The 16,476-nt window shown below is 41.7% G+C and overlaps 1 protein-coding gene across 1 annotated transcript in view; it reads right to left on the reverse strand.

The window, feature by feature from the left end:
* NELL1 (neural EGFL like 1) overlaps positions 1 to 16,476 on the reverse strand; it is a 308,797-nt gene that overhangs the window by 259,435 nt on the left and 32,886 nt on the right. The window contains exon 4 of the mRNA XM_074148724.1: positions 2,297 to 2,467. Within this exon, the coding sequence (XP_074004825.1) occupies positions 2,297 to 2,467 (171 nt within the window). The remainder of the gene's footprint in view (positions 1 to 2,296; positions 2,468 to 16,476) is intronic.

Below are 16,476 nucleotides of genomic sequence, written 5' to 3' on the forward strand. Positions count from 1 at the left end.
AAATCTCAGCAGGAGGTAGGACAGGTCAATCTATTGACTGCAGCTGTATTCTCTTTCTCAGTGACTGACCTGTTCAATTAAGTCTGCAGAACCATCGCTTCTCATTAGGCATCCTGAACTCTGCTGAAAGCCAGTGACACCACACTAGCCCAAAATGGTGACATTTACATGTAAAGTCTACAGCTCTTAACACTGGATTCTGGGCATACTTTCAGCTGGAGCTCTCCTAACCCTAGCATGAAGAAGGCTTAAGATTTTCAGTAGTGCACAGGAGTACCCCTCATCGGCTGACTCTTCATTTTCACTTCTTTTGACTTTTATTGTAGTGTCATGAAGAAATGCTAGTGCAAAGATGAACAAGATGTTGACTTCTCTTCTGAGTGCAAAGATATAAGAGGTTAAGATATAATAAAGGAAACCGTTAACACCAATGTTCACAAAATTCTCTAATTAACTGAACAGAGTTACTCCAGCTGAGTCAGGAAGTTAAAGACCTTCCCCATTTAAACTTCTACTATGATCTGCCCTCAAGTCATGCTTTCAAAACTATTCCCATCACTTTTCCACAGGAGTTGTTATAAACTACCACAAATACACAGCCAAATAGGGGCATTTAGGTGTGGATTTATGCTGGGAGCAGCCTTGAGATGTATTTCCTTAAGGGAAACTCTTAGATGGATAAGCCCTGTTTAGGCCTACCCGACAGAGACAGTTATACACATTTATCACCTCATATGACAGCACAGCTCATTCTGTAATTGTATTTATCTATTGTTGCCTGTTGCTATAAAGAAAATAAGGTCACAACCATGACTCTGTGCAGCCCTCTTGTCCCTGGACAGACTGCTGCACCAGGCAGGCTTTTTGTGTTGTCTTCCTTTCACATTGCGTGCAAGAATGCAGCCAGCAAAACAATCTGCTAAAAACGGTCTTCCTAAAACACATATGCAGTTCATTTTAGAAAAAAAAATAAAAATCATAGGAGATAATGAAGAACCTTTCCCAAAACCCAGTATGTCAATAAACAAACATAAAAAAGTATACTGTTGTAAGCAATGAAATAATCTAACAGAAACAAATAATGGTAAGATAAATAAATCAGATGACTGAAATGAAGACAATCTTTACAAATTGTAGTTTTCATGCCTCAATAAAATTAAAATTGCTTTAAGCGTTTAATTGCTTCTAGGGTCCAAAAAAAAAAAGGATTCAATAACCAACCTTCCTTCAGATTAGATTTTTACTGTCAGTAGTTAATGCGGTTGCAGAAAATGGTTGTAACCTTCTTCTCAAAACAGCATCTCATAATTATTTGGTCAAAACTTAAACTTTCTCAAATGTTCCAGTAACTGCATACTCCTTTAATACTCAAATAACTTTATTCTGCCTGCCTGAGCTAAATGAAGACTTTAGAAAAAATATCTGCTGCCATCACCCTACCCATTTAAGTGCCACAATGCACTTAATGCATATGCCGATCCTCTCACTGAAGGCAAGGGATATTTTTATATTAATTTTGGTGCAAGAAGACGTGAAAGTAATGGTTCATTTTCCTCATTCCTAAAGACTATTTTGAAGGTTCCAATTTCAAGTTTTTTGAGTTTCCTCATCAACCACTAAGTTAACAAAAGCTGGAGTCTTCAATATATTGTGAGATCAAGTCCCAAGGGCCGAGATTCTAGGGAAGAGAGATTCTAGGTGTGCTGCTTTTTATTCTTTGAAATCCTGACAATCTGCCATCTTGCAGTCTTCACAACTTTTAAAGGAAAGAAAGTGCAATGACAGACAGAATAGCCTTCAGAAAATAAAAAGCACCAGTTCTAGACATGCGAAAAGAAGCTTCCAGGTTTCTCAGAAGTTTCCAAGTGGGACAGCAGGTGGAAAAAATCAGTAAAAACTGCATTGCTTGATTATGTAAAATCAAATTAAAATGCCTCTATCCCTCAAGTTTTGAGGTACGCTGAGTGAAGCAGTTCACAACAGAACAGACTGCACACCAATCTATCACACTTAAATGCAATCACAGTCAAGCATAACATCAGCTAGTGCCTAAACTACAGAGATGCGTTTAATACTCCCCAGTCAGCAATCAACCTTTTCCACATTTGTTCATAATCACAATGAATTGTTTCATTTTAATGCTTTGTTTTCCTTTCCTTATCCCATGGCAGTTTACCGTGCTTTTTAAGTTTGATATTAAAAAAAAAAAAAAACAACAAACTTTTCCAATTTTATTCCTTTGTGTAAGCAGAGAGCGTTTTTTAAAAAAAATGTAAGTGACAACATATTTTCTTACCTGTTGCAGTCCACGTGGAGCAGAAGGTGGGATGCACTAAGTGACACGGCAATTTTGTGCCACTGTCCATCTGCCAGACGGTACGGGAACACCTCTGTTCTTGACTTCCCGTTAAACCTGTAGTGATATCTAATCTCATCCCGTAGGCCACTGCTCTCCAGTTCAAAATAGCTGTATTTAAAACATGAAGAAGAATCAGTTCCATTTTTTGGTTTACTCATTGCTTCTGTCCCTTTCCTCCTAATTCATAGACTTCTTTAAGCAAACACCACATGGAAGGTCACAATCTAAAGAGGTTACTCAGCATAAATTAGCTTCTACTTCATTTTTTAAAAGAGATAGAGAGATAAAACTATACATTTAGTACATTACAAAAATAGCAATACCATTTATGCAAAAACAGCTCACGTTCAAAACACCGTTTGATAGTCCTGGAAAATGAGGCCCTCTTTTTAGCCAAAGAACAGGTTAAACTACACGAAAATTACCCTTATTCTTTCACCAAAATGTTTTGTATGAACACAGGATTTGTAGGAAATGCAAAAATAAGGACCTGTACATATCATTACCAATGTACAAACAAAAAGCCATTAAGGTAAGAAAGCACCAGGTAATCATTAGGTTTGTATTTACTATTTGCAAATCCACTTTTTAAAAAACTGTTTACATTTAGGACTCCCCTACATTCAACTGTGCTTAACTCCTCCTCTAACTTTTATTCTTACAGCAGTAATTGTTCAGCTTCACAAGGGAACAAAACCTCCTGGCCGGATTAGGTATCTCAACATCTGGCATACACAATCAAAACCTTCCAACAGTTGTCACCAGAGAAGAGTCACAGGAAAGCTAACAAGGTACGGCTATTAACTGGCTTCATGCCGGCAGGAGGAGCCAATTCTTCCAGGGTGAATTTAGCCCTTTCAGGGGGGAGCACATTGGCAGCGTAAATAGCAAAGCCTTCTCTTGGAGCTCAGATCACACAGAGTATTTACAGCATATCAAATCAAGGTGCTCTTTTTCCTGTCAAAATGAAGCCGTAGATATAGAAACAAGGAGGTGCAGACCTCCTTTTATAGTAGAAATACCTCCACAACTAAGTGCAGATGTCAGGTTGTCCAGCTAGTCCCTACGCCCATCTACCTCCAGTGTCACGTTTTTCCCTACTGGACAATGCCAATTTAATAGGGCAGTTGAAAGATAGGTGCTAGTTGGGGGGTGGGGAAGAAAAATTACAGGAATGAAATCCACTTCCAAAAAATAAATGCAACACAAGATAATAAATAGCCAGTTGCTGGTTTTCATTTTCGCATGAGCCTTTTACACTGCTTGGCTGTACACTGACCTTAACAGCCAGTATGCACAAGTTGTTACATGTCTGTGAACTTCACCAACCAGTAAAGCTCTTACCAGTAAAGTGGAGGCTTTTTATATCATAAAACCTAAAAGACAGAGTTCTTTGAGAGCAATTTACTTACGAGATTATACACTAGCTGGGAACATGGAAAAGGTCACAACAGACTGGGAAGGGGAACACCAAGACAATAAATCTTGACCAAAACAGAAACTCAAACCCTCCTCCAGCCTTGCCAGTACAATTTTCATGCAACATATGAGCATTATCAGGTCACCCGAATCAAAGAAGGCCAACAGCATCCTGGCCTGTATCAGGAATAGCGTGGCCAGCAGGAGCAGGGAAGTGATGGTGCCTCTATACTGGGCACTGGTGAGGCCCCACCTCGAGTGCTGTGTTCAGTTCTGGGCCCCTCACTACAGGAAGGACATTGAGCTGCTGGAGCGTGTCCAGAGGAGAGCCACCAAGCTGGTGAGGGGTCTAGAGAACAAGTCATAGGAGGAGAGGCTGAGGGAACTGGGCATGTTTAGTTTGGAGAAGAGCAGGCTGAGGGGGGACCTCATTGCCCTCTACAACTCCCTGAAAGGAGGGTGTAGAGAGGTGGGTGTTGGCCTCTTCTCCCAAGGGAAGAATGACAGCACCAGAGGAAATGGTCTGAAGTTGGGGCAGGGGAGGTTTAGATTGGGTATTAGGAAGAATGACTTTGCTGAGAGAGTGGTCAGGCACTGGAACAGCCTGCCCAGGGAGGTGGTGGAGTCGCCATCCCTGGAGGTATTTAAGAAACGTGTAGACATGGCACTTCAGGGCATGCTCTAGTGCCCCAGATTGTTGGTTTGTGTCTGTTTGTGGGTGGATGTGGTGTGTGGTTTTTTGTGTGGTGGTTTGGTTTTTTTTGTTTGTTTGTGTTTTGGTTTTTTTGGTTTTTTTTTTTTTTGTGGTTGGACACAATGATCTCAAAGGTCCCTTCCAACCATGAAGATTCTGTGAAAGACTCAAGTGGCAAAGTAAAAACAAGTCACAGGCAGATAAAGGCAAAAGCACAACTGAATGAAAACCCAGCAGGCATACGTACAAATAAAATACACACAGCACAGGGTGCAAAAAAATAAGGAAGGCTGGTGGTGTGCAGGAACCAGCCTGCTTCACGCACTTAAAGGCACAAGGAAGGCAGAGAAACAGGAGTTTTCTGAACGGGAGAGCAGAATGTTGATTAACGACTACCACCGCCACCACCACCCATTAAAATACCTAAATTACATTCATAGGAAATTTGGGGACAATTTTTTTTATTATTTTATTTTGATGCTCAGTAAGAGCACAGTCAATATAGAGAACACACTGGAATTTTCAAGCCAGGAAAGCACTAGGACAAGTACTGTCAGTGAAGTCATTCTTCCTAAGTTAAATGTTTCATAATTGCCATCTGCTGTCAAAGCACAAAAGGAAGTCATAAAAGAAACTTTCTTTCTCTTGTGTTCAGATAAACAGCAGTGAGGCAGAAAACTTCCAAAAAAAAATGAGGGAAAGCTACGTAAGTCTAGTATCTCTCTCACACACAAAGTATTTGTATAAGTATATATCTATGTATATTTACACAGTTGATCATAAAAGCTTAAGAGCCTGAGAGCAAGACAAGCTCCTGTTGCAGGAAACACATCGCTTTCTGCGGTCATTCTTCATAATCTTTTACAGCCACAGAGCTAATAGCTTACTACACAATGTTTCATTTGTTAATAAAAAGGCAACAGTCCAGCCCTGGAAAGGTCAGTCAGATACTACACTTAATCACACCTCTGCTCTATTATTTGAGCAGCACAGGGAATTGCAAAGCAACGTAGTTTCTCATCTGACAAGCTTTAGCGTCAATAGTTACTTCAGGACTAAAAACACCTTGCTGCTTATGCACTGAGTTTGTTTGACTAATTTATATAACACAGAAGTGACTAGTTAAAATCTACTGTAAAAGCCAGTATTAATATAACTCCTAATGCAGTGCTAAGTGCCACAAGACTGTATAAAACACCACATTTTACCTCTTCAGTGATAGGAAAGGAGGATGACAGCAGACATATTTTCCTCCACCCTTCAACAAGTGCTAATCAGAAGCAGTTACACTCAGACAAACATCAGCAAACAACAGTCAACAAAATCCCAACAGCGGAGACTGGCTGAATTAACTCAACATGTAGCTCTCTCAAGTATTTAAAAAGCACAAGGCAATGTAAACCAGTGCTCTTGCACTGATTATTTTTTTTTTTTTTTTTTTGGAAAATGCACAAATTCACATCGAGATCTTGACTACACACATACTTCACCATGTTCACAGTTCAGATGTAGTTGTCTTTTCTCTACCAGAATATAATTCATGTGCAAATAGCTTTCTCAGTAGCAAACATCATCTTTTCTTTCCTCCTCCCACCAGACTTTGGAGGAAAGCCTCTTCAATAGGAATGACATAAAGGCCATTCACTCCTGGAAATAAATGCACCTGCTCTGTGTTCAAGTTCTGATCTGCAAATTGTAGAATGGAAGACAAATGAGTAGAAAAACATAAGCTTTGGCAAGAAATCACCAACCAGTGAGAAAATAAATCAGTAAAGCCAGAAAAAAATAAATGTGGTTGGTCTTTTTTTTTTTTATTATTATCTATCCTTCACTTGAAATGCCATCGCACAAGTTTTTATCTGCTATAAACCAACAGGTAAACAATGGGAGAAAATTAACAGAAACTACCATGCATGAGGCAAGAAAATGAACTAATCTCTAACAGGGGTTTTGTAGGTACTTCCCAGTATTTTGCGAGGAAGAAGAAAACATAGGAACAAAGCAAGTCAGGGTTCTTGAAAGAATTGCAGCATGAATAAATGTATCATCAGTAGGCAAGTGTGACTTTCTCATTGTTGCCATGAGACCCATGTAAAAACCCAAGGGAGGTCCCCGAGTATTACAACTGCTTTTTCTGCATCACATCTGCATGAAGCCTGTGTGTCAGCTTGCCGCTATTGTTAGCCCCTGCTACCAGCCTCAAGACCTCTTCCAAGAGAGAGAGATGCAAGACAGTAATCTACTTGTCAACATGTTAGCATCGAGTGATGGTTTCTTGTTTTATTTGTTATTTCTCAATAAGGATTTGTTTTAATATATATTTTTAAACAGTTGTGATCAAAAGTAACATGCATTTTGACAGATTAAATTCTCAGAACACGTGTATTAAGAAAGCTCGCTGTTTATGGAACAGCAATACAATATGACCTTGGCTAAAATTTTCCCACTACTAGAATTTCCAGATTTGTTAAGCATATAAGCTACTGCTGGCTTCTTTTCCACAATTATAGAATTCAAATGCTTTTTATAGGTCTGTCTGCAGCTTCTCATTCAAATCCCAATGTGTAAGGAAAAAACATGTTGCTAAATTGAGATTAATTTTATGCACATCAAAAAAGTCAGGATAATTTAAGATCATGCAATGTGTGTTACAGAAGGACAATATTGTTCCACAATCAACTCAAGATGCTTTGCAATTCTTTCTGACAACTTTTGCAACCCCTACATACCCTCACACGCTGATGTTGTTATGAGAGGATAAAGTCTGACTCAGTGATGTTTAATGCTTTCTTTTTTTTCCTCCTTCTTTTAGTCACAACCATAATCAATATTTAACCGTGTATTTGAAAGCTCATTTCACTTCCAGATCAGGAGGAAAAGTTGTCTAAAAGTATACAGTAAGTTGGAAATAGCTGCTGTGGATGTAATGATCAAAAAATTGGGAAAGTCATTATCATCGTTAAATAAGAGCTTGTGAGACACCTGACACAGAAAAAGCGAAGAATTTCTATAAGGTGAGGTAATAAGTTGGCTTATTACATCATCTGCACTAAAGAAACATATTCATCATACCTACCACAGCAATGATCTTAACCTGTGACAAATAACACCACATTCCATTCAAAGATTTTACTGCTGTTGGGCTGTGGAAGTGACAAAAGGAGGGAGGGAGGGAGGGCTCACAGACTGCAAATAAGACACAACCTCAAAAAGAGCTCTGGGGTACATGTCCTTCTGAACCTCCTTAGTGTATATAGCACCTTTTGTTCTTATCTTTACGATGCTAACACCTATCACGAGACACTAAAATATCCCACAATGAAGACAGGGCACCATCCGGTAAGCACAATACTGATTAAATGCTCTGATAAGAGCTCTAAGAACTAAAGCAAAACTACTTTTTGTATTCAATTCTGGAAATTTCCTTTATCACTTTCAAACATAAATAAACCAGAGTTATTATTCTGACTTTGCAACTTCCGTCATCCTTGATCAAGTGCCAAATGAAGGCCCACAGCCTCTTTCAAGGAGCAGCACCAGCACTTAGAGCAGATGCTCTTAGAGCTACTGAACAGATGTCCCAGGGCAAGGCAGCAGGCACAGATGGCATCCCTGCGAGTATGTACAAACTTGGGGTTGCCATCTAGTCAAAACACTTGTGCATCTGCTTAACATCGTGTGGGAGAAGATCACACAACCGCAGGAGTTCAAGGATGGAAGCATCATTCAATTCACACATGCTGCAGCAGCACTATGATATCAAATGTCTCAACTGCTGGAAAAAAAATCACTGCCATAATAAGAATCAGGCTGCCATTGAACAGAAGCTCCTGGAAAGTTCTGCCAGTCTGGTCAAGATGCAATTTCTTATACTTCTTTTATAGCAAAACAAATTCAAGACAAGTTCAGGGACCAGCCTATTTCATGTCATCAGCTCGAATTTCAGGAAGCTTCTGTTGAAATTTGCCGATTTGGACATGCTCAAGCACACAGCTTTTTCATTTCACATTTCATGCCAAGCAAAATATCAGAACATTTAATGATGTTTAATGATAAAAATGGCTTCAGGCAAGACTGTGGCTTTAGCGTCTTTGCAGAAAGATGCTAAAGCATCTTCTTGATGTATTCAGAGACAAACAGCCAACGCATCTGCATCCATTATCACACAGATTTCAGGATTTTCAGTCTACAGAGATTCTGTGATGAATCACAGATCATTACACTTTTGGCCTTTCACTGCTCCTTACCACTGATTGAGCCTGTGTGCAGAGCGGTACACACAGCACATTGTTGTTTTGTTGGTGCTGCCAAGTGGCTCAGCCTGGACAGCAACATAAAAGAAACTGAGATCTTGTTCTAACTCTCCCTAGTGGGAAGCAAGTCTGGCCAAGAGCATGCACCGGGTTTGCTGTGCTGCAGATAAGCTGGCCAGCATAAGCCCAAGACCATCGCCACTTTCAGTGAAGCCATATAGAGAAAAGCAGTGCCTCTGAAACAAGAGAGGCATCTGACTTTCAACAAAAGTAAACACGCACCTTGCAGTTGTCACCACAGTTCTGTATGGGTGCAAAACTAGAGCAAGTTACAGCTGCCAAGGCAAATATTTCAATTGCTTCCACAGGCACTGATTCTATACCCTAGTTACTATAAAGTGACAGGGTAAGTTCCCAAGCTCTGAAGCATTACACACTGTCAGACAATGGATTTTGAAGAAATGCTCTCACACACTCAAGTGTACAGATCTAGTCCTCCACTGTGTATGCACACTTACAAACCATACAAAGCTACTTTTTACAGCAAGTTTAAATACGGACAGATTGAGAGGCTGCACGGCAAAACCATACATGGTAAATCTTCACTTACGTGGCATTAAAGGCTTAATATACTGTGGCAGAGATTACATACCGATACCATCAAAGCTTATGAGCAAAATAAGACTGACATCAGGTAGCACAAAAAGTGTCATGAATAGAAGGATGATCATCTGTGACAATGAAGGTATCTCACTGAAAGATCAGATTAACTTTCTACAAAAGAAAATGCAAAAGCTGAATCACATATGTTGCACAAACGAAGACTCTGCCATCACCTACTGCATTCCAAAATTATTCCTCCCATACAGGCAAATCCAAAACATAATGCTAATTTTTTTTCAAAGCTCTCAAGTACAAGCCTGAAAGTTCAACTTCACTGTGCTGTTGGCTACCTAAAAAGGATTTCTCCAGACATTTGTATCCTTTCCTTTTAAACAAAAGGAACTAAATCCAGTCAATTAAATAACTTTATTTTTCCATTCTGACCACTCTGAGGACAACAGGAATCAGTTGTCCTGATATTACTAAAAGTTTCAAGCTAGGCTGATATAAGAACCTACACACTGACATTTTCTATAATAAACATTTTGTCTTTTGTTCTACAGATCTTCTACACGGCAGCTGGGCATGCAAGCTGCAAGGCATTAAGCATTTACGATGCTCAAAATATGCATTTGTGTACCTGCAACTAGGCAAAGGTCATCCAAATACAAATTTACTTTCCTCTTTGAACACATAAAGAAAAAAGTAACCCCAACATCTGCCTGAGAGCTAAAAGACAGCTGGAGTCAGAGCTAGTACAAAACAGCTACTCATTTTCATGGCATGTGTCGTAAAGACTGACCTTAAGCATTTTTGGTTCGAATTCATGTATCTAAAAATCTATCTTCACTGGGGCTGCTACCTGCCTACTATTTGAAAAGGACCTGGTCTCTTCCCTATTCACAGAATCACAGAATGATATGGGGTTGGAAGGGACCTCTGGAGATCATCTAGTCCAACCCCCCTGCCAAAGCAGCTCCACCTAGAGCAGGTTGCACAGGAACGTGTCCAGGTCGGTTTTGAATGTCTCCAGAGAAGGAGACTCCACCACCTCCCTGGGCAGCCTGTTCCAGAGCTCTGCCACCCTCAAAGCAAAGAAGTTCCTCCTCATGTTTAGGTGGAACATATTATGTTAACTCTTGTCCTGTCACTGGGCACCACTGAAAAAAGACCAGCCCCATCCTCTTGACCACTCTGGTCAAGAGTGACCACCCACCCTTTAAGTATTTATAGGTGTTTATCAGATCCCCCCTCAGTCTTCTCTTCTCCAGACTAAAAAGACCCAAGTCCCTCAGCCTTTCCTCGTAAGGGAGATGTTCCAGGCCCCTAAACATCTTTGTAGCCCTTCGCTGTACTCTCTCCAGCAGTTCCCTGTCCTTCTTGAACTGGGGAGCCCAAGAACTGGACCCAGTACACCAGATGCGGCCTCATCAGGGCACAGTTGAGGGTGAGGATAACCCCCTCAGCCTGCTGCTCACACTCTTCTTGATGCACCCCAGGATGCCATTGGCCTTCTTGGCCACAAGGGCACATTGCTAGCTCATGGTCATCCTGTTGACCACCAGGACTTCCAGGTTTTTTTCCTCAGAGCTGCTCTCCAGCAGGTCAGCCCCCAACCTGTACTGGTGCATGGGGTTATTCCTCTCCAGGCACAGCACTCTACACTTGACCTTGTTGAATTTCATCAGGTTCCTCTCTGCCCACCTCTCCAGCCTGTCCAGGTCTCGCTGTATGGCAGCACAGCCTTCTGGCCTGTCAGCCACCCCTCTCAGTTCTATATCATCAGCAAACTTGCTGAGGGTACATTCCATCCCTTCATCCAGGTCATTGATGAACATATTGAAGAGGACTGGACCCAGTACTGACCACTCGGGAACACTGCTAGTTACAGACCTCCAACTAGACTGTGCCACTAATCACAACCCTCTGAGCTCTGTCCTTCAGCCAGATTTCAATCCACCTCACTGTCCATTCATCTAACCCACACTTCCTAAGCTTACCTATGAGGATGCTGTGGGAGACTGTCTCGAAAGCCTTGCTGAAGTCAAGGTAGGCAACATCCACCACCCTCCCCTCATCTATCCATCCAGTCATGCCATTGTAGAAGGCTATCAGGTTAGTCAGACATGATTTCCCCTTAGTGAATCTGTGTTGACTACTTCTGATAGCTTTCTTTTCCTCCACATGCTTTGAGATGACACCCAGAACGAGCCGTTCCATCACCTTTCCAGGGATCAAGGTGAAACTGATGGGCCTGTAGTTTCCCGAGTCCTCCTTCCTGCCCTTTTTGAAGACTGGAGTGACACTGGCTTTCCTCCAGTCCTCAGGCACCTCACCAGCTCCCTCAGCACTCGTGGGTGCACCCCATCAAGACCCATCGACTGGCGGATATCCAGTTTACTTAACTGATCTCTAACTTGATCCTCCTCAACCAAGGGGAAGTCTTCCTTTGAGCAGACTTTCTCTGTTTCCTCCAAAGTGTGGGACTCCCGAGGGCCAGCCTGAGCAGTAAAGACTGAAGCAAAGGCAGCATAAGGCGGCTAAGCTGCTTCTGAGGGGGCGATGAGCACCAGCAGGACTCACCTGTGAAGCTGGCAGAGCTTCAGTTCCTTCCTACCTGCCCTTCCCCGCTCCCTGTGCCTTGTGGTCGTGCTCCCAGGTGACACTGTGGGTGATGCCCACTCACTGCTTGTTTGCTCAGTGCTCCCAAAAGGCCTCTTTTACGGGGGGCGCTGGAGGGGGGGGAAGTGACCATTGGCTCGTTTGGCACGCGTTTCCGCCTCATTTAAATCTGCCTTCAGGGGTGCTGGCTCCGCCTCAGCAGCCCCCCCACAGGCTACCAGTTTCCCACAGAGGCTGGCCGCTTTGCCTGGCTTCAAAAAGTCCTCAAAAAGAGCTCCTTGTCAACCCTTTTTGCTGCAATTCCCTTCCCAGGTGCAGACTTACCTACTCTGGAGCTACCAAGTAGGTAGTACCACACTGCGCATAAAAATAGTACTGCATCTTATCAGGCTTCAGAGCTAGCACAGTCAGCAGGACAGAAAAGAGTCTTATCATTTGAAGTAAGGTGAAGTCATGACTCCTTAGCTGCTACCTCTAAAACAAAACAAAAAAAAATCCCAATCCTCATATACATAAAGCACAAACACCTAGAAGAACCAAGACATAGAATTACAAAATTGTCTACATCGGAAGGGACCTTTAAGATCATGTGGTCCAACCATCAATCTAACTGATAAAAAAACATCACTAAACCATGTCTCTAAGCACTATGCCTACCCGTCTTTTAAACATCTCCAGGGATGGTGCCTCAACCACTTCCCTGGGCAGCCCATTCCAAGGCTTAATAACCCTTTCAGTGTAAAAATTTTTCCTAATATCCAATCTGAACTTCCCCTGGCACAACTTGAGGCCATTTCTTCTTGTCCTATCGCCTGTGACTTGGGAGAAGAGACTGACCCCTGCCTCTCCACTAAAGGTAGCTATCTGCAAGAAGTGGTCAAGTAAGGGGACAAATTTGATTTTATTCCCTGACAGAAAGCAGAGATTGATCTCACAGTAAGGGAACGCAGTCTACTGTAACCACCCCTGAAACAGAAGGCCTGCTGCCTGCTTATTCCTACCTCACCCTTTGCATTGGATTTAGCCATTCAGTTGCAATAAGGCACGTCAACTCAATGAACTAGTCTGACAGAAAAGTAACCTTACGAAAAGAGTAATTTCTTTACATATCACCACTCCAAGTCACCTTCTACTCACACTATCACTGTAACTAGCAAGGAACACAATCCCCAGTTACACTCTGAAGTAGTCCTTGAAGGGCTCATCATCCAGAACCCTTGACTAAACATTAGTTTCCCCGCTGCACCTGTGGACCATTTGCAGTCCACAAAGCATTTGTATCTGAGGACTTTCTGAATGCGGGCTGTTGATTATTTAAGGCCGACCTGGGACTCAGAGTTGGCATTAGCTCAGGGATCACTGTGAGAAGCCTGGAGCTGCCAGTGTGACCAAAGAGCTCCCAGCAGAGCCGTAACCAAAGCAGAGCATAGCCCCAGTCCCTCCCTCCCTCGTGCTCATCACTGCAACAAGAACTCAGCTCAGGGGATGCCCAAATCCATAATCTCTAAAAACCAGATTTTAATAAAACAAAAGAGGATAACATAGCCTTTTAAACTAACGAGATCTACCACTTGAGTCAAAGTACAATATTTGAAAACAAATTACCCTAATTGCTGTGTCCTTACAAGGAGGGTTCTTCCCTCTGGTCTTGCTCTCAAATTCAGCAGCTTTTCAGTGATTTCTCATGTTATGATGAATTCCACACACTTCTGGTAGATTCCCAGTAAAAAAAAATTAAATTAAATTTAAAAATCTCTGTATCTCTTTTCCACTCTCTCAAGGCCCAGCCACACGCCTGCTCCCTGCTGCTCTGTGGGCACCCTCAGCCTCCATCTGCCCTGCAGGCCTTCTCCTTCTCTCTCTGCTACCACCTGAGCACTGGCAGCTTTCCACACCCAGCAGTCATTAGGGCAGGCACTGTGACCCTCCTGCCTTGCAGAAGGCAGTACCTAGGGCAAGGGAAGCACTCAGGCATTTTTGCTAAACTGCAAACCAAAACCAAAAACCAGACACGTCCCCCAGCCTAATGTCCAACCAAGCAAATGACCATCTATGAAGAACACATTGTGAACATCTAACCGTCTTATTAACTAGGAGAGTTACATGCTTAATGAGCAGCCCAAATTCAGCAGACACAGTTTTCAGAAAGTTGCCTTCAGTGCAAGTTTGAGACATTTCAGTACTTTGCCTATATCAGAGGGTCATAAAACAAGCAAACAGAATAACTCAGCATGTTGAAGACGACTCCTGGGGGACCCACACATCCTGCTCCTGGCTGACCACAACATTTCCACACTGTCCAAATTCAGTTCGAAAGAGTTTCAAACTGTCAGCCATTCTGCTCCAATTGCCAACAAAGTCCAATCAATGCGTTTCAACAGCTGGTTATCAGCAGCATGTTAATGCTTCGGAGAGACAACAATTGTCAGCCTAGTGTACATAAAACACCTGCTCTCAGCAGGGAGCAGCAAGATGGAAGGTAGCTCCTCAAGCAGTAACTCCTCTTTCAGAACATTTAAATCAGTGGAAGTTGTATAGAGTATAACAATTCTGCCTCACTTTCCTCTTTTGCATACTTTAACCCCGAGCACAGAAGCAGGTGGGTCTAATTCTATTTGCATTCACATCTCTAAAGACCTTTTGGGAAGAAGAAAAAAAAGTTTTGGAAGAAACAAAGCTCACCTGCTTGTTCCACTATTAAAAAAAAAATTAAAACGTGTAGATGGCTCACATATTTCACACCAGCTCATTCAGAGGGACAGAAGTACGGCTGGATCTTTGTATTCTCTGTACAGCTTTCCAGTTGAGCAATTCTACATATAAATATTAATGAAGATGTGACCTTTACCCTAAAAGAAAAAGGTTAATGGATACATTTGCAGAGTTTTTCCTTCCCATTTTGAATACTGGTCATCTCGGAATCCAATATGCATGCACACATCTTGCAGAGAATTATCTAAAATACAGCATGGAGTAAATCCAATCTTTCAGCTTTACAACTAAGGTCAGAATTCACTTGCATAGGTTTCTTTTCATTAATTAGGTTTCAGTGTTAAATTTAATTAGCTTGTTACCTTTCTGTGTTCTTAATCAAACATATTATGGCCTGGCATCCTTCCAAACTCCTATTTGTGAACATACAGCTTTCTGTCTACTCAACAGTCTCAGAAGCTGTATACCATATAACTGGGGGGAAATATTCAAGAATATACTAGAGTCCCATGTCTGCTTCCCTTCCCCACCCAAAACTGACTTGCTAGGAATAAAAATCTTTCACTACGAGCCTAACACATTTTCCAGAATCTCCTTGAATATTTATACCAATACAGCTTGCTGTTACATAGTGAAAGGCCAAATTCTCCACTCAATAAATCACTTCACCACGGTAGTACCATTAGCTTGGAAGTTTCCAAATATCTGGCATGGTAGGAATTTTCTGAAGTTCAGGTCCTAGACATCAGTTATAAGCATAAAAACAAAGAAAAAAAAAAAAAAGAAAAAAAACCTCAGAAAATTTAGGGAAAAAAAAAGTTTCTTGTGCTCCCTGTGAGAAAATCTTAGAAACATTAATCTTATGACTCACTCCCTAGTTCTATCATGGCGGGATCTCCCATTTTGAAACACTCTTCAGAAAGAAGGACAACACACGGATAGAAAGTTAGTACTAATAAACATGAAGCAAAGAGAGAAGACGGAGACAGGACACACACCAAATAGTAGGGAGGAATAAGCAACTTTGCATTTTACAAAACAGTTAGGTTTTCATCCTGCCTCTTTAGCAACTAGTGAGAGTAACAACAGCAACAAGGACTTCTTTGGGAGGGCAAGGGGCCGGGGGGACAACGACACACACAACACAGAAGAGTCAGGGAACTTGGAACATGCACATAAGGAGACCTTGAAGAGAACATCAAGAAGGGTATTATCCTGTTTCTTACAGGTAATAGCTCCTTTGCTTACTAGGAGATCTTATTAGTTTTAGTCCTTTATTAGGAATTTTATTAATTTTGCATATACGACATGACAGTGCCCAATTTCTCTGCTTTCCACAAAATTAAATAAATGGTTAAGGAGGAAACCATTCTTTGGAGGGCAGCTTGTTACAGAGCAGGTAAACGATACGCAACAGGTTGCCTTCAAAAAGTCAAAGGGAATTTTGCCTGATGAAAGATTAGAAAACCTGATCCAGAGTTATTATCTCCCACGTCATGACAGCTTGGTAGCCAGCTGCCAGTTATGTGTAACATACTCTAAAGACTGTATTTCCTCCTACTTCCTTTCAGGTAAGTACCGGAGTCCCAGGTGATATGTACTTGTACTACCTGTCTGATTTGAGGAGGCTCAGATTGTACATTAGCAGAAAAATCATTGACACCTTCAGCCTACCACGCTTAGACATGAGTGGTGGTTCAACGGCGGCTACCTCCAAAAAAATCACCAGCAATTAAAAGGTCATTATTGAAAGTTTGGGCAGTAAATGATTTGAAAATGTTATAAGCTAGTCAGTGGGGTGATCACTCACCAAA

The sequence above is a fragment of the Numenius arquata genome, chromosome 6 (genome assembly GCF_964106895.1).
Source record: "Numenius arquata chromosome 6, bNumArq3.hap1.1, whole genome shotgun sequence".
Lineage (NCBI taxonomy): Eukaryota > Metazoa > Chordata > Aves > Charadriiformes > Scolopacidae > Numenius > Numenius arquata.